The 17565-nt window shown below is 46.6% G+C and overlaps 2 protein-coding genes and 1 non-coding gene across 3 annotated transcripts; all 3 read left to right on the forward strand.

The window, feature by feature from the left end:
- Positions 1 to 3911: 3911 nt before the first annotated feature.
- Positions 3912 to 5611, forward strand: LOC117850426 (uncharacterized). Its single transcript, XR_011897679.1, has 4 exons — positions 3912 to 4018; positions 4528 to 4662; positions 4853 to 5267; positions 5426 to 5611. It is a non-coding gene; the product is annotated as an uncharacterized protein (transcript).
- Positions 5612 to 8311: 2700 nt separating this feature from the next.
- LOC117848124 (extradiol ring-cleavage dioxygenase) lies at positions 8312 to 8764 on the forward strand. The gene is made up of 2 exons (XM_034729453.2): positions 8312 to 8511; positions 8599 to 8764. The coding sequence occupies exons 1-2, from the start codon at positions 8312 to 8314 to the stop codon at positions 8762 to 8764; spliced, it is 366 nt and encodes a 121-aa protein (XP_034585344.2).
- Positions 8765 to 10406: 1642 nt separating this feature from the next.
- On the forward strand, positions 10407 to 15927 carry LOC117848126 (putative B3 domain-containing protein Os03g0621600). The gene is made up of 7 exons (XM_072292463.1): positions 10407 to 10463; positions 11195 to 11332; positions 12756 to 12987; positions 14034 to 14224; positions 14364 to 14610; positions 15523 to 15770; positions 15898 to 15927. The coding sequence occupies exons 1-7, from the start codon at positions 10407 to 10409 to the stop codon at positions 15925 to 15927; spliced, it is 1143 nt and encodes a 380-aa protein (XP_072148564.1).
- The last annotated feature ends 1638 nt before the right edge of the window (positions 15928 to 17565 follow it).

Below are 17565 nucleotides of genomic sequence, written 5' to 3' on the forward strand. Positions count from 1 at the left end.
CCTTCGAGCCCTCCGCGTAACCGATGAACACTCCTGGAGTACTCCTGTTGTCAAGCTTGCTGATGTGGCCAAGCTCCTTGGCAAACGCGAGGCAGCCGAAGACCCGTAGGTGGGACACCGCCGGCTTGCGCCCATGCCAAGCCTCGTATGGCGTCCTACCGTCGAGCGCCTTGGTGGGCGAGCGGTTGAGGATATAGACGGCCGTCACCACCGCCTCTCCCCAGAGAATAGCCGGCATCCCCCTCTGCTTGAGGAGGGCCCGAGTCATCCCCACAACCGTCTGGTTGCGCCGCTCAACGACGCCGTTCTGCTGCGGGCTGTACGGCGCGGAGTAGTGGCGCTGAATGCCCTCATCAGCGCAGTACGATGCGAACTCAGCCGCCGTGAATTCGCCGCCGTTGTCGGTGCGCAACACGCGCAGCTTGCGGCCACACTCCGCCTCCGCAGCAGCCTGCGTGCGCCTGATGGCGGTCGCAGCCTCCCCCTTGCTGCCGAGGATCATCACCCACATGTAGCGGGAGAGGTCGTCGACGAGCAGCAAGAAGTAGCGTCGTCCTCCGGGTGTGGCCGGTGTCACCGGGCCACACAAGTCCCCGTGCACGAGCTCGAGCCACTCCTTGGCTCGGAAGCTCGCCTGCTGGGGAAATGGGAGCCGCCTCTGCTTTGTCAACACACAGACATCGCAGAACTGCTCCACATGATCAAGACATGGTAGGCCTCGCACCATCTCCTTGGCACTGAGCCGCTTCAGGGCCTCGAAATGAAGGTGCCCGAAGCGCTCGTGCCACTGCCACGCCCTGTCGTCCCGACGAGCAGCAAGGCAGAAGGGTTGTGCCACCTGCACATTAAGGATGTAGAGGCAATTTGCACCTCTGGTTACCTTGGCAAGGAGGCGACGACGGCGGTCCCAAATCCTCATGACTCCGTCGTCGATCACCACGCGCGAGCCGTTCTCTTCCAGCTGTCCCAAGCTGATGATAGAGTTCCTCAGCGCGGGGATGTAGTACACTCCGGTGAGCAGCCTGTGCTCTCCAGACTCGGCGGTGAAGATGACGGAGCCGACGCCCTTGATCTCTATGCCGGAGGCATCCCCAAACTTGACGGTGCCTCGGATGCTAGAGTCAAGCTCGGTGAAGAACTCTCGCCGACCGGTCATGTGCTGGGTAGCGCCGGTGTCGAGGCACCACCCCTCTGTCCTATCGTTGCTGGAGCCGTCGCCGAGGAAGGCGTGTGCCCTCGGCTCATCAAGGTGGAGGAGAACCGCTGCGGCCGATGCCGCTGGAGTTAGCTCGATGCTTGCATGTGCCAGGAGCAGAGCTGGCTCCTCCTCCTCCGCTAGTGCGACGTGAGCCTGGCCGCGTCTTGGCTGTCGACAGTCCTTGGCCCAATGGCCAAACCTGCCACAGTTGCGGCACGTGTCGTCTCGTGGCGGCCTGTGCTCGCCGGCGGCACCACCCTGGGCGCCTCCTCGTGCACCGCCAGCACCACCCTGGGCGCCTCCTCGCGCACCGCCCTCGGCACCTCGTCGAGCCTTGGGCGCCTTGCGTGGCTTGCCACGCCTGCGGCCGCCTGTCGAGGAAGAAGGCTCCCCCTTCTTCCGATCACCCTGGCGGGCCTCCCATTGCTCCTGAGTGAAATGGAGCTTCCCGCCGATGATGACGGGCCCTGAGGGAGGCTGTGACTCGTCGCTGTCGACAACCTTGAGGCGACCTATCGCCTCCTCGATCGACATCCTGGAGAGGTCCAGTAGAGACTCGATCGAGCGAGCGATCTGCTTGTACTTCTCGGGTACGCAGCGGAGGAGCTTCTCGACAGCTCTCTCCTCGCCGTAGGTGTCGTCGCCGTACTGCACCATCTTCTGCAACAGAGTGTTGAGACGGAGAGCAAAGTCATCAACGTCCTCACCTGGCTTGAAGGCCAGGTTCTCCCACTCCTTGCGAAGTGCTTGCAGTGTGGACTTGCGGGCGCGATCGCTACCGATGCGTGCCGCAGCGACGGCGTCCCAAGCCTCCTTGGCAGTTCGCTTCTGGGAAAGCGAGAACTGCATCTCGGGCGGGACTGCAGCGATGAGGGCGTCCAGCGCCCGTCGATCCTCATCATAGTCGACGTCGCCGTACCGGACTGCCTCCCACATGTGCCGCACCTGGAGCCTCACCCTCATCACCGCGGCCCACTCGACGTAGTTGGTCTTGGTGAGGGTAGGCCACCCACCACCGGGGCCAACTTCCCTGACAACAGCATGGGCCCCGTGGCGGCCATGACGACGGTCCGGAGAGGGAGAGCCACGCTACCTGTAAGGGCCGCGCTCTCCGTCGACCCGGCCGCCGTGCCATCGATCGAACTCCATCTCCGCCTCCAGCTGGGCAGCCCTCTCCCGCAATCGCTGGACCTCCAGTGCGACGTCGATGTGCGGGTCGCCCTGGAAGTCGCGGTCACCATGTCCGCCAGGAACACGGTCGTCGCGCGCGCCCCCGCCTGGAGCGCCGCCGGCGCGTGCACGCCCGTCGAGGCTGCCGCCGCCGCGCCCGCGGGGGTGCTCGGCTGCCCACTGTGCCGCCCGCTCCTGCGCCGCCTCCCTTGCTTGCACGAGCTCTACGTCGGTACCGCCATCGGCAGAGGTAGCGCTGCTGATGCTACCGCCACGTAGAGTCTCGAGCTCCGCTGCCGCCGCACGTGCGGCATCTGCCGCCGCCGCCGCTTCCGCTTCCGCCCTTGCTGCAGCCAGCTCCGCCGCCGCCAGCCTCGACGCCCTTGCCGCCGCCGCAGCGGTCTCCGCCGCCACTCGGGTACGCTCCTCTGCCGCAGCGAGCTCGGCCTCCTGCCGACGTCGTGCGCTCGAGGCGACCGAGTGCTGAGACTGTCCTGCGGACATAGCGCGCTACCGGGGGGCTGCGTGGGGAAGAGGCTGCTTCCGACGAGCTGCCGCTCGTCTGCGTGGAGGGAGAGGAGTGAGCAGGGACAGCCGGTGCTTCTGCTACCGGCTGGGGACGAAAGGTGACTGGGGAGGGTTGTGAGCAGGAGATGTTCAAGCTACAGGATAGTACGGCTCTGATACCAGTTGTTAGGATCTGAACTGTAACTCTCATCGAGAGGATGGCACTAGGAAGAGTTGGGGCAATTTTCTGGGTTTTCTTTCCACAATACCATGTCCAACCAAGGGTTGGGGATACATATTTATAGCTGGCCAAGCAGCCAACCAGCCAAGCATCAAGGCATATGCTAGTCTAAGATGCCTTTTGATGCTGTCCTATCTAGTCTAAGATGCCTATGACTGTCCTACCCTAAAAGTAGTCAACAAAAGTGGTGCTGCAGCAAGCATATGCTGCAGCCCCACTGTCCTCCTTCAGTCAACAAAGGACTAGCAGTATCTTCAGCAGCCCCACTGTCCTCCTCCAATCAACAAGGAGGACAGCAGTCCCACTGTCCAGCAACCCCACAAGAAAGCCAAGACTTATCCAGCAACTTTTGGGCTCCTTCTTGTTACTGAGTCTTTTCCAATGCCAAAAATCATTACTGTTTTCTTTGGTCTTGTGAGTTTCTACATCTGAAAACTTCAAGACCCTGTAATATTTTGTTTTGGTATCTTTCATTTTCAGTTGTTGGCTGCTACACATGATATAGAAAAAAAATTCTAACTGATAGTATCCGTTTCTTATAACTTGCTAAAAGGAGCTGGCACACGCATTTGTCAGCACTCAGTAGATTCCTTGCAGCTTTTGGTTCTCAGTAGTCCAGAACACTAGATTCTCAATAAAAGTAACCATGCCATGCCTTTTCCTGCATCTATTTTCAGTGAAGCTATGATACCAACGTTGGTTAATGTGCTAAAGAGTGAAAACACAGCTTGATCCACAGGAACGCAGCAGGTACAAGATCCACACGTGTAAGCACTAGGCAGTGTGGCTTTTGGCTCACTTGAAGTGGTGCCTTACCCTACACCTACGCCGGGTGCTTGGCCGGCTGGTGTTGAGGCTGCTTCTCTGCAGAGCATCATCGACTTGTAGAGCTTCTTGCCAAGGTTAGTGGCCTCTTCCTTTTCTAGATCTTGGTAACACAATCAGAAATTGTCCTGATCCTTCTGGGTTTGCATTTTTTTTAATTTACTTAGTCTGGAAAATATACACGGAGTTGAGTGTTGTGAGACCTCGCAAGTCTGTCAGGGGTTCATAAGGATTTGATTTTGCTTCTGGGGACAAGGTTTACATTGCCCTAGGAACTGAATTCTTTTTTTAGTTTTTGTTCAGTCATAATGATGCTTGTTTATCTTTCGCTTTTGAGGGACAAAGTAGTAGCACCGGTCCCAGTATCACTAGATCCTAAAAATGTCTGGTGTTCTAGATACATTTGAAGTCACCATGCCATACCTGCAACATACTTGCTTGCCTATCATTATAGTTTGGAAAAAATATTGAAACCTTAGGATTATTTTTCTCATACTTGCATAGTCAGGGTGTGTATCACTGTATCAGTGACAGTGAGTGCATGGATTAGATTTGAAGTTCCCCTAACAGCTTCCTTACATGTTAGGATCGTTGGAGAGGTGATAGGATGAACAAACCTAGCACAGTATGCAAGGAGTGCATCGCACACCATTATTGGCACCACATGGATGACCAGAAGCGTTTCTTCAAGGTTATGATGGGTGATTTCAAAAACGGAGTGGTAAGACGTTCTCAATAACACCGGTCTTGTTATCTTGTATTAATGATGTAGAAAAGGAGATCAGAGTATCAGACTTTCGAAACACTTGTAGAGAAGAGACCATCTATGCTCATGGGTTTCGTGCAAAAGTTGTAACCATAGACCTGGTTCTTAGAAAATTGTAAAAGACCTAATTTGCAAACTCATGCAGACCATACCAAGAAAGTTTGTGGCCAACATCAGAGAGCATTTATCTGAAGAACTCAAACTAGAGGCGCCAGATGGCAAAACATATGCCGTTCAGGTTGCCACGGAGCAGAACGAGTTGGTCCTTCGGACTGGATGGCCAGATTTTGCCACTGCTTATGAGCTTAAATTTGGTGACTTGTTAGTGTTCAGAAACTGTAAGAACTCCCACTTCAAAGTCCGACTCTTCGATCCAAGTGGTTGTGAGAAAGAGCTGTCTTGTGTTCTGATGGACGGCGCTCCTTGTGTGCAAGAAAGGAAAGTTTCTCACGGTGATCATACACAGTCACCAACAGGCAAAAGGATGGAAATTGGTAGCCCAAGTGGCAGTAGAAAAACTTCCAAGATGAACCCAATAGACTCTCCTTCACAGAGAAGAGGTAAGAATTTGACGTATTTGATTTACATCACCTTGAAGAAATCCATCACCTGCAACCACCAGGTTATATATGTGCTTAGGATTTGGTTCCTTTAGATTTAGTTCTACGGGTATATTCTGAATTTGATGATCATGCTTGTGATTGGGGCTTCTCTGCAGGACATGTCCCTTCAGCAAGGACCAAGAGTCCTAGGCATGGAGTTGCTAAGCCTCCATACATCTTACCGCGATACACAACTCTGAATGATCAGCAGAAGAATGAAGTAGACAAGAAAGTTGGAGCTATTGAGTCCAAGATCCCCATTTATGTGGCCACTATGTGTAATAGCAATACTGCCCGCGCCTTTTTGGTGAGTCATCATTTATTTTGTTCAGTGTTAGAACTAAAAGGAAACTGACATTTCATTTTCCGAAAGTTTATTCCCCGCTGAGTTTAGTGGGAGCATGTGAATTTTATTGTGACTGAAATTACAGAGCAGAAATTTATTCAAAAAAAATTACAGAGCAGAAAAGAACTGCAGCCTGTTGCTTTGGTTGTGTTAGCAATTTAGCACTGAAAATTCTTTTGCATTTTTTCCCTATGCAATCAGGAATTCGCTATAGACTATGCAACAAAGTATCTTCCACGCGAGAACCAGACTATGAGGCTTCGCCGCCCGGGTCCCAGCAAGGACGATACATGGGAGGCTGTATTCCGGGTTAAGAACAGGAGGTACACCCTTGGTCGAGGCTGGAGGCACTTTGTGGATGACAACAAGCTGAAACCGGGCGACATCTGCCTCTTCAGCCTGATGAAAAACACGAAGAAGCTGACGATGGACGTCCACATTATCCGAAAGAGATCGATGTAGTTGTAGTTGATCTGCATCAGAGCTGTTCGTGCTGAACTGCTGATGTCTCAGTGTGTGAAAATGGCGGTGCTTTTGTGTTCGAAATGCTCATTCAGTGTGGTTAGCTTATCTCTACTATCCATCCTGACTCCTCACAAGAGATCACTGGAGTTTAATTTCTTAAGTTATCCAAATACAACCTCCAGAATGAAACTCTGAATGTGATGAACTTCGAATAATCTTATGCTGCCCCCAATATGTTGCTTATTTATGGCGAGTTTAGATGAGAATAATCTTGAATGGTATATATATTAGTCAACAATACAATTCAGTAGCGTTTGTGTACGTATAAGTATACTGTCAATGTTTGGATCCTAAAGTCGGTAGTGTGAAATGTTTTAGTAATGAAGTTACAGTGATGCAGAAGTACTTTCAGTGACGAACCTACCTATTCTTCCAAATGCTTTTTTGTACACCTCAACTCATAGAATTATCCAGTTTTGTTGAAAGCAAATACGAGTACAAGGCAAATCATAGTTGATGCCTATGACTGGTTTTGACCTGACATTTTATCATGCAGTTGGAGTACTTGCATCCATAGATGCTGGAAAATCTTAAATTTCATAGATGTTACTGTGGTTGAAATTCTTAAAATTGACCAAATTTGAACTAGCAGTTTGTCGTACCTGTTGCTTGTTGGGTATCGGGTCTGGGCTTCTTCTAACCCGTCAGCCGGCGGCCTGCTGCAGCACAACAGAGCCCTTCATGGGCCGGAGGCCTGCAAGCGGGCGTATCCCTCACTCAGTCGGCCCAGCCTCCGTGGCAATAACGGCATCGCGGCGGGCGAGCCCACTCGAGGGAGGTCGCCGCCTCGCCGCCGCCGGCCACCGGACGGTGATGCATGATGGCAGGAGGGGCAGCGGGCGCAACCGCCGGAAGGAAGGGAGAGGTGGGCGGCGATCCGGAGAGCCGTCGCCGAGCCCAGGGTAATCTCGCTACGCCCTGGCGGCAGGTCGATGGCAGTAAGAAATCCCTCGTTTTGCTCAGTCATCATCATCAGTGCCGGCAATACACCTTCACCGGACCGAACAAGATCGCCGATCTCTGGCGAAATCCTGGTAACCTCTTTGTTTTTGCGCCTTTTGCATCGTTTCTGCAGTTCATGCGGCCGCTGGACCGAGAGATAAAAGGACAAATCTATCGCTTCGCTCTTCCAGCTTTGATGCAGATTCTGGTGCTAAAATGGCAGAACTCCCGCTGGGTACTAGTGCATAGAGATCTCTCTAGATCTCTCTTGTTAACTTTGGTAGTTTTGTTTAATCACAAGTGATGGGTACTCGTGCTTAACTCATTTCTCATTTTTAACCTTGTAAAGCATCTTATTTCCACCCTCACCCCTTCCAAGTTGTGGGCTTAGGATTAACCATTGCCCCTATCTCAAGGGTAGTTTGGTCATGCAAAGATAGTGTTTGGTTCGTGCTAAGGTAAAGTAAGTGTAAAGGGAATCAGATTACAATGTATTTGACTGAAATGAGCGATTACCCTCTTTATTTGGTTGCACTTTGGTAACGTATGTGGTGTTATATCTGATTGTGGTGTATAGATAGATATTATTTAGATAAGGGATTAGATTACAGTGAACATGTGTAATGGAATTCGTTACCTTTAATAATCCGAATATGTTACATTTAAGACTCTGTTCGCTTCAGTTTATCAGTTGGCTTTTATCAGCCACCAAATAATATTTTTCTCTCATAACAAATCAGCCGTTTCAGCTTTTCAGTCGGGTTATAAGTCCAGCCCAACAGCCGGTAAGCCAATCAAACACCATGATCTTGGTTACTCGTGTCATGGTCAAAAGTACTAGCCAGTAAATGTGAACACTCATATCTGGCTACCTGACCCAATGTGAAATGTGAACACTCGTACTATTATAGCTACGTGACCCATGCATAGTATTATATTCTTTTTACCTGAAACAATGCCTGGCACTTGTGTCATGGCTGAAAAATATTGTAAATAACTTTTTTTGGTTCATATCTATGTAGGGAACTCATCTTTATCCAAGGAAATGCAAGTAGGCCTTATTATCTGGCTGATGTCAGGTGGCCTGTCCTATTTCTACGCCCAGGGCTTGTACTGCATCAGTTGATCAGTAGCATACTAGCTTCTGGCGGAAGCTTGGAGTTGCTTGGGGAAGAAAAACCCCAAATGCATGCCACTCCATTCTTGCGACGGCACGCCTACCACTACAACCTCGGCAACCCTCCGGGAGGAAGGCGTCCTCATCCTCGGCTCCGGCGGCAGCGACGCGCACAACCTGCGCAAGATTATTGGCCCGGCGGGCGCGCCGGCGCCGCAGTGGGCCGCCGAGTTCGACACATTTCTCAGCAAGAACTCGCTCCTCAACGGAAGGTAAGCCTGAACTGATCTGTGCTCAGAGCCAGGACGCCCTGCTGTTCCTGCTCCTGCCGATGCTGATGATCCGGTCGTCTTGGTCAGGTACGAGGAAGTGAGCCGGTACGAGGAGCTAGAAGGCGCCACACGGCCGGACAACTTGTACCCGCTGCACGCCGCCGGGGACGGCGCCAATGCGGAGCAGATCCATCAGAGCTGGACCAACGCCACGATCTCCTACGCTTCTTACAGGTCCACCAACAACAGCTGACGGCCGGCTTCTTACTGTTACTGAGTTGCATCTCGTGTTTCTAAAAGCCCAGTTCATCATGGCTATCCTCATATCTAGAACGTAACTAGTGCAGCATGTTTATGTGGATTTTTCAGTTTTTCTCGTCCACTATCCTGTGCCGCTCCACTATCCTGTGCTGCTTCAATAAAGTGGCAAAATTTATAATCAGATTTTGGTTTACTCGACTATCTGTGCCTCTATTTCATAAATCCTGTTTTGTGGAGCAAGTTAGAGTTGTTAGTGAAAGAATACAAAATTTGAGATTTTTTGGATACCCGCACAGGAAATTCTTTATGGGTTCTTACCTGATATATCTCCAATGTTTATGGTAGGAGATTTCAGAGGATGAGTTCAACAAGATGCAAGGAGTGCATTGTATATCATTATTGGAACCACATGGGTGATCACGAAAAGAGTTTTCTCAATGTTGTGATTGGTGGTTATGTGGTGAGGCCTTGTTATTTGCTGATACTGTGCACTAAGATATCTCTTCTGTAATTTCCTACATTTCTTTTCACCTACTGTATTTGGTCAAAACAACACAGCTAGAATGTCTAAGCAATTGAGTTTCTGCTGATATTGAGAACAGATATATTCTTTGTTTTCCAGTATTAATTGCCAGCACTGTCCCTGCTATAAAACAATAGCTTGAGGTGTGAAGATGAACTTGTTGATTTTCCTTTTTCAGTTTCACTGCAGAGTATAAGTTGTAGTTGCCAAACAAAATCCCCACGTTCTCTCTAAAAAGATGAAATCCATATTAGCGCAAATTTATGTACAGTTTCTCACATTTATTCAGATGGTTACAGTAATCGATCTTTTTATTTAACTAGGAGTGTTTTAATACCTGCAAATAAAATGGACTGGTTTATCTAATATGGCAGTTCTGTTTGGATGCTCTCTATTGCCTTTACAGGAGCTTTCTTTCTATTTTTTTTACAAAACACTATTTTGATTTATTACTGCAGGCTGTACCAAAAAAATTCGCAAACAATATCAAGGGGCAGATACCAGAATTTGTCAAGCTTGAAGTGCCAGATGGGAAATCATATGACATTCAGATTGCCAAGGAACATAATGAGTTAGTCTTCCGATCTGGTTGGGCGAAATTTGCCAGCATTATGAACTCGAGCAGTGTGACATGTTGGTGTTTAGATACAGTGGGAGCTCCCGCTTCAGAGTTCAAATCTTTGACCAAAGTGGTTGTGAGAAAGTTTTCCTGTGTTGTGATGAACATCACTCCCTCTGTCAAAGGAATGTTAGTAAAAATGTTGCAGTTGTAGCTCTAGTAATCTTTTTGCTCCAATTGGAAAAAAATAGTGTATTTAACTTCTCATATTTTCTGTGCCTGTGTAATGCTGTAAATAGGCTGAATGGACTGTTTTGTATTATTTACACATACTTGTCTGACTATTGCTGTAATCATATTTAGCTATTTATCATTGACTTTCATGTATCTACATGTGTGCACACATGCACATGTTTTTTTATTTGATTTTAAGTTTCTCTAAATTTTTTTTTCTCAAATAGCATTGTGAATGGCAGCTGTGGTCACCGGATGAGTACAAGTTCACAAAATACGATATGCAAAGATTGTGCTGCAAATCATTATTGGCACCAGATGGACAAGAGGCGTTTCTTCGTGGTTATGCTAGATGAGGATTTCAAAAGTGGACTGGTAAGACCTACCAATTATGCTTTTTTTCACCAAGAGATATCTTCGACAACTCTTCTTTTTCTTTTTTTTTTTGTAAAAATGAGTAACTGATCTAGCTGTTTGATGATCATTAGTTGTAGTTTTAAATCAATGAACTATCTCACAATGCGCAGGTGAATAGCAGCAATTCTCTATTGAGAAGGTAAAACTTGCATGCTGTTGGTTTTGTTTGTAGTGAATTTAGTAGCATATCCTGTAAAATAATATAAGAGAGATCACACAGGAGGAATTCTATACGCTTGCTTTTGAGAAGAATTGGGTTTTGAACTCAAGAACCACAACTTTGTCCTCTATCACTAGGCTATACACATGGTTTCTGGTTAAAAAAGGAAAACTTTTTTCGTGAATACGCAGGAGAGCTGCACGTTCACGAAAAAAGGAAAACTATATGGGTACAAAGACGAAGTGGTTTTCTAGAAAAAAAAAGACCAAACAAGTGGTTGCTGATTAACATCCCATTAGAGTCTCTGTTGTTTCCAATCCTTTTTCTTTCTTATGTTCATTTCACGATGTTTATTATGTTCCTGAGAACAAAATAAACGTTGATCGTATATAGCAGAGGTGTATTTCTGTTCCTGAGAAAAGGCAGTTGATCTTATATAGTAAACTAGTTATGCACAGCACTCTTGATTGCCATTACAATAACTGTTTTCTTAAGCAAATAAAAAGGTATCATTTGTTTATTCATGCAGATCATACCTAAAAAGTTTGTGAAGAATGTTGGAGGTCAGATATCTGAAAGAATAAAGCTCAAAGTGCGAGATGGTGAAACATATGACATTGAGGTGGCCAAGGAGCATAATGAGCTACTCCTTCAATCTGGATGGGCGGTATTTGCCAGTGCTTATGAACTGGAGTAAGGTGATACCTTGGTGTTTGGATACAATGGAGATTCCCATTTTGATGTTCAAATATTCAGTCCAAGTACCTGTGAGAAAGAGTTATCCTGTTTCCCGATTAACAGCATTCCTTGTGTCCAAGAACGTATGACATCTCATAACAGCCATTTGCAATCATCAGGAAGTGAAAGGTTGGCAAAAAAAACTCTAGTGGTAGCTCTACTCATCTTTTTGTTCCAGCAAGCAAAACATTCGTGACTTTACTTTCTAATATTTGTTATATATGTCTGCTTGTCGTTATAGTACCTAAAATTATTGAATTTTTTAGTACAATTTGCTTTCCTACCTAGCATTGTTTTATGTTCCCAAAAACCATTTCCCGCCTATGTTACACTTCACTTCCATGTGCTGTTGTGAGGTGTGAAGGTGAGCTTACAAAAGGATGCTTATGAATTTTGTTTTAATTTCTCTTTTTTTCAAGCAATTTAGGGGATAGGCAGCTCCCACCTACTATTATATTGACCCAAAAATGCCAAGAACAAGCATCCATACATAGAATTACAGCATACTAAGTAGAGATTACAAAGAAGAGAAAAACCTGCAAACATTAAAGTGCCTCTATAGACTTAACACCCTTACAACTCAAAAATACAAACCTAAACTAAGTATCTGACAATTTTATATCAATTAACATGGTATGAGTTGCTACAGGATGAACAAAGCTTGCACTACATGCAAGGATTGCATTGCAAATCATTATTGGCACCACATGGGTGATGCGGATAGGTGCTTCTTCAAGGTTATGTTGAGTGTGAGTAATTTCAAGGAGAAACTGATAAGATATTCTCTATTATACTATTCTTGTGAACCGGTATCTATTTTTATAGTTCTTTTATAGGGGAATTCCAATCTTGTCACCACTTTGACAACCATTATTGCAAGTTTGCCATTAGAAAACTGCAACTTTTTTGTATTATTAATTTTTCGGGTGGACAGAAATTTAGCTAGCAAGGTAGTGCTGATGCTGAATTTCAAAGTTGGCAATAAATTCTGGTTTTTCACAAATAATGTTGGCTATAATTAAATGATTAAACAATGCATGAATCATACCTGAATAACCAAACGTGTATATATTTGGAGGAGAAAATATAGCTCTTGGTTTTCAAGTATGATTAGTAGGTTAAAGATATTTTCTTAATTACGAAAATGAGTTATAAGCATGATTTTCAACTAGTGATAAGTATTTCTTTGGTGGCTTGCCGGTTGCTGGCACTTTTTTCCATTTTATTAGGTGTGCTCTGTTCCTGACTTTGACACTACCATTGTCTACAAAACTAGTTGTGCATAGCGCTCTTGATTACATGAGAGCTGTCTTATGTAAAGAAAAGTCCTCATTTGGTTATGTTTCATGCAGACCATTCCGAAAAGGTTTGCAAACAATATCGGAGGGCAGATCCCTGAAGAAGTCCAACTAGAAGTTCCAAATGGTAAAAATTATAATGTTAAGGTTGCCAGGGAACAAGATGCTTTGGTTATGGGATCTGGATGGGCAAATTTTGCCAGTGTCTATGATCTTAAACAGGAGGACTTCTTGGTGTTCACCTATTGTGGAAAATCCCATTTTAAAGTTTGTATCTTTGATCCAAGTAATTGTGAGAAATATTTCTCCTGTGTTGTGATGGACGATACTTACGAGCAAGATAGGAGCATTTCTAATGATAATACACCGACTTCATTTCATATGCAATCACCAACGAGCAAAAGATCAGTGGAACATTGCCATGCTAGCTCTAGACACACGAGGAAAACTTCAAAGAAGAAACCAACAGATTCTCCTTCATAGAAATCAGGTAAACAACTTTATTGTGAGCACTGCTTAGTGCTTACACTACCTTTGTGCACTAACTTTTCGTCGTTATCATTATGTAGCTGAAGATGACGACATTAAGGAACCCCTCAATTCAGTTGTTTTCCAGAAGTCTTGATTAGTCTTTCCAATGGGTTGCAACATGACAAGTGAGCAAAAGAGAAAAATTGATGCCCTTGAGCAGAAAATTAGACCTCAAATTCCATTGTACATCACAGCCATGGACATGACAAGTGTCTTTTGGATTTCTGGTGAGTTATAAATTTATCCCGTGCAGTCCGAACTCAGGAGGATCTGTCTTCCGTTGTTCCTCTCTTTTTTTTGACACAGTTCCATTTGCTGATTTGACTGGCTGAATTGACTTGCCGAAAGTTTTCAGTTCAATTAGGATCATCTGCTCTTTGTGCACACCGAGTCTTCAGTCTTTGTTTGTCATATAATGCAGTTCTTAAATCATTTGTAACAGGCCATCTCTAAGGATTATGTAGTCAAACACCTTTTAGGCAAAAATGGGACCATCACACTTTCTCATGTTGATGGTAGCAAGACATGGGCAATCACTTTGGGTATTAGTACTGTTGGTTGGTATGCTCTTTCTACTGGTTGGTTGGACTTCATTCAGGACAATGGGTTGAGAGAAGGCGACATCTGCATATTCGAACCATCAAAGAGCAAAGGAAGAGTCACATTGACCTTTCATCCTCTTGAAATCTGCAGCAAAAAGGCACCAGGTTCATATCTAGAGCATTTGGAATATTTTTAGAATTTGGTTGTGGAGCACATCCTGACTTTGATGACCATGTTTGTGACTGGGTTTCTCTGCAGGATATGCCCCTTCCTCCAGAAGTCCTATGCATGGAGTTACTAAGCTTGCATACATTATACCACGATTTACCATTCTAAGCGATAAGCAAAAGTGTAAAATAGAAGATAAAGTTCGAGCTATTCGGTCTCCATATGATCTTTTTGTACTCATCGTGAAGACTAGCAACGTTATTGGAAAGTCGAGCAGTATGGTGAGTCATCAGTGCTCTGTTCAATGTAAAAAAATAAAAAATATCATTCATCTGCAAGAAATTTGGAGTCCTTGGATTGCTTCAACTTGTTCCTTTGATTATACTATAATGGAACCTCACATTTTCTGCATGCAACCAGGGATTCTGTTCAGAGTATGCAAAAAAGTACCTCCAAGGTGGGTATGACTCTATCATCCTTTTGCATCCCAATAAGACCGATATATGGGAAGCTGAAATCGAGATCAATAACAACAGGCGTAGGATTGGTCGAGGCTGGTGGCAATTTGTCAGTGACAACGAACTGAAAGTAGGCGATATCTGCCTCTTTCAGCTGATGGAAACCAAGAAGCTTACAATGACTGTCCACATCATTCGGAAACAGGAATGTACTTGATCGATGTCATCACTTTTCTTGATGATGCATTTGTAAAATGGAATTGCTTTTGTGTTGGAAATGCTGGTTACATAATCACCAATCAGAAACTTTGAATGTACCCAACTTTCAAGAACCCAATGCGCCATTTGGCTTTAGGAATAAGATGGCGATGGACCATCCACTAGCAGCTCCAAACCTATTCCACTTGTTTATTCCATCAAGGATGGGGTGATCCTGATATATTAATTGAATATGTAGTTTATTCGGATTGGGTGACAGAATTATTATCACTTAATTTTCTGACAGTTCAACATAGCAATGAAAAAAGGTCATAGGATTTGAAGATCAGGGTAACTTATTCTTCGCTAGTTTTTGAAGTTTTTTTCCCTTCAGGTCTACTGATTTCTGATATATCTTTGTGTTCGCTATATTTTTATGTGACAGTAAATTTGAACAATGATCACAGACTCAATCCAGGATAAGAAAAAAGTGAGGTTCTGGGAGCATATATTCAGCCAATATTAAGTTGGTGTGAGTATTCTGTGCTTCATCAATTTCGTTTCTGGTTTTTTTTTTGTTCTGTGTTCTGCGTTTTCCCCACTTGGATGGAGGGTGACATGCTGGTGTACAGATACAGTGGGAACTCTCACTTAAAGTTCCTCATCTTTGATCCAAGTGGATGCGAGAAAGAATTCTTTTGCGTGATCATGAATCCCAGTTGCGGTGTCCAACGGAAGGGCATTCCTCATGAACGATCTCCGATGAGGAAAGGATTAGCGCGGCATCGAGCCGGTGAATTGAGCCACATCAGAGAAGCTTCAAAGATGACTCCAGCAGACTCACCTTCACTAAGATCAAATACTATTAAATTTGACAATTTGTGTTTAGATATACAGCTCTTCATTTTCATTATTTGTTTCAGCAAAATGTTCTGACTTTATAATTGGCATTGCATCAGCTGAAGAAATGCAATATTCAGAGGACACTCTGAACCCCATGGATTCAGGTGGCCTACAAACATCCACGGAGTCGTGCGCTGTCTTGGCAAAGGAGTGCAACCTGACTAGTATGCGGAAGGCGAAACTCGACATGTTTCAGAAGAATATTAGGCCTGGTGTTCCACTGTATGTCACAAACATGGACAAGACCAATCTGCCTGATGAATATATGGTATGTTTTCAGTATGTGTTTGTTGAACCAATTGTTGGTTGACGTAACAGAGTTGTAGCTTCTGTTACTCAATGTCAAGAGTTCAGCTATTTGTTACAAATTTGTTTCAAAATTGTTGAAACATCAGCATTCTGAATTGTCAGATAATTTGGTTTAACCACCCGGGCCATTCGCGAGAGGTCATTTGCAAGGATTATTCTGACGAGTACCTCAACATGAAGACCAAACCATCACGCTGTGTCACCGGAGCAGAAGAAAAGAGTCGCGGAGGAAATCCGGGAAATCCATGCTGAAACCCACGTGTTTGTGTGATGGCAAAGGAGGTCCGGGGGCCTCGTGCTAGCCCGCGGCCGCCGCCGGACGTCGGGCGGAGACGGTGAGGCCACTCAATCCACCGCCGCCTCCGTGCTCGATTCCACGCCGCCGCGGCGACGCTTCTCAGCCCTCGCCCACGGCCGCGTGACAGCCCGCCGTCAACTCTCCGCGTCTCCTGTACAAGCATCGAAACTGAAAGGGGGAGTGGAGGGCGGAAGGGCGGTGGCGGCCGCCGTCGGTTGACGGCGGCGGCGGCGGCGGACGGGCGAGCGCGGGAGGAGCCAGTCCGGTACAGGGTGCATTCTGCAAATAACAGGGGGTGTTTTGCAAATATTTGGATCGCGATCCGAAATAGGGGGTGTTTTGTAAACTAGGGGCTACTTTGTAAGTATTAGGGGGCTATGTGAAAATACCCTCCGCTGGGGCATCCGGCGAGGAACCTCACCACCCTCCTCCTTTCAGCCGCGGCACGGCTGGCGGTGGCACGTGGCCATGGCGCCGCTGAGCGGCCCCGGGCTCGACAGCGACGCCACGAGCACGCCATACCCAGCCACCGGCGGGAAAACGTAGACGCGGTCGCTAAGCACGCAGCAAGAGGCGGCGCTCGCGGCCGGCGACGCCGGCCACACGTCGAGCTGCGCACGGAATGCGGCCTCGGATTGAGACCGCGGTACAGGGAGCATATGGAGAGGCGGGACAGCGCGGCCGCCGAAGCCCAGGCGGTCGTTGAGGCCGCCGAAGCGGGAGCCCTCCGGGATGGCGTAGTAGGCAGCGCCGGTGGTGTTGGTGGGGAGAAGGTTGGCGAGGAGGAGTGGCATCGTACAGAAGCCGTCGACGCGGGTGCGGAGGATGGAGGCGTAGGTGAAATTGCCCCGGGACTCGCGGTCGCGGATGAGGTCCAGGCACCAGCCGGAACTACTGCAGCAGGTCCTGCCTGCACCGGAACATTTTGCAGGGGGATGGCAAGCAGAGCTTAGTGGCAAACTGGCAATGAGAGCATGGTATGTGATGTATGTGTCCACTCCAGCACTATTTCTTCAGTTCAGTAATTTAGTTGTTTCAGTGCCTGAATCAAAGATACCTAAGGGGGTGTTTGGATACGAGGTGTTAAACTTTAACAGTGTCACATCGGATGTTCAGATGCTAATTAGGAGAACTAAATATGAGCTAATTATAAAACTAATTGCAGAACCCTGTGCTAATGCGCGAGACGAATCTATTAAGTCTAATTAATCCATCATTAGCAAATGGTTACTGTAGCACCACATTGTCAACTCATGGACTAATTAAGCTTAATAGATTCGTCTCGCGGATTACACTCCATCTGTGCAATTAGTTTTGTAATTAGCCTATGTTTAATACTCCTAATTAGCATCCAAACATCCGATGTGACGGGTGTTAAACTTTAACACCTTGTTGCCAAACAGGCCCTAAGACTAAGAGCACACCAATCCATCAGCAATGATCTGATTCACGTTGC

This window comes from Setaria viridis, chromosome 3 (genome assembly GCF_005286985.2).
Source record: "Setaria viridis chromosome 3, Setaria_viridis_v4.0, whole genome shotgun sequence".
Lineage (NCBI taxonomy): Eukaryota > Viridiplantae > Streptophyta > Magnoliopsida > Poales > Poaceae > Setaria > Setaria viridis.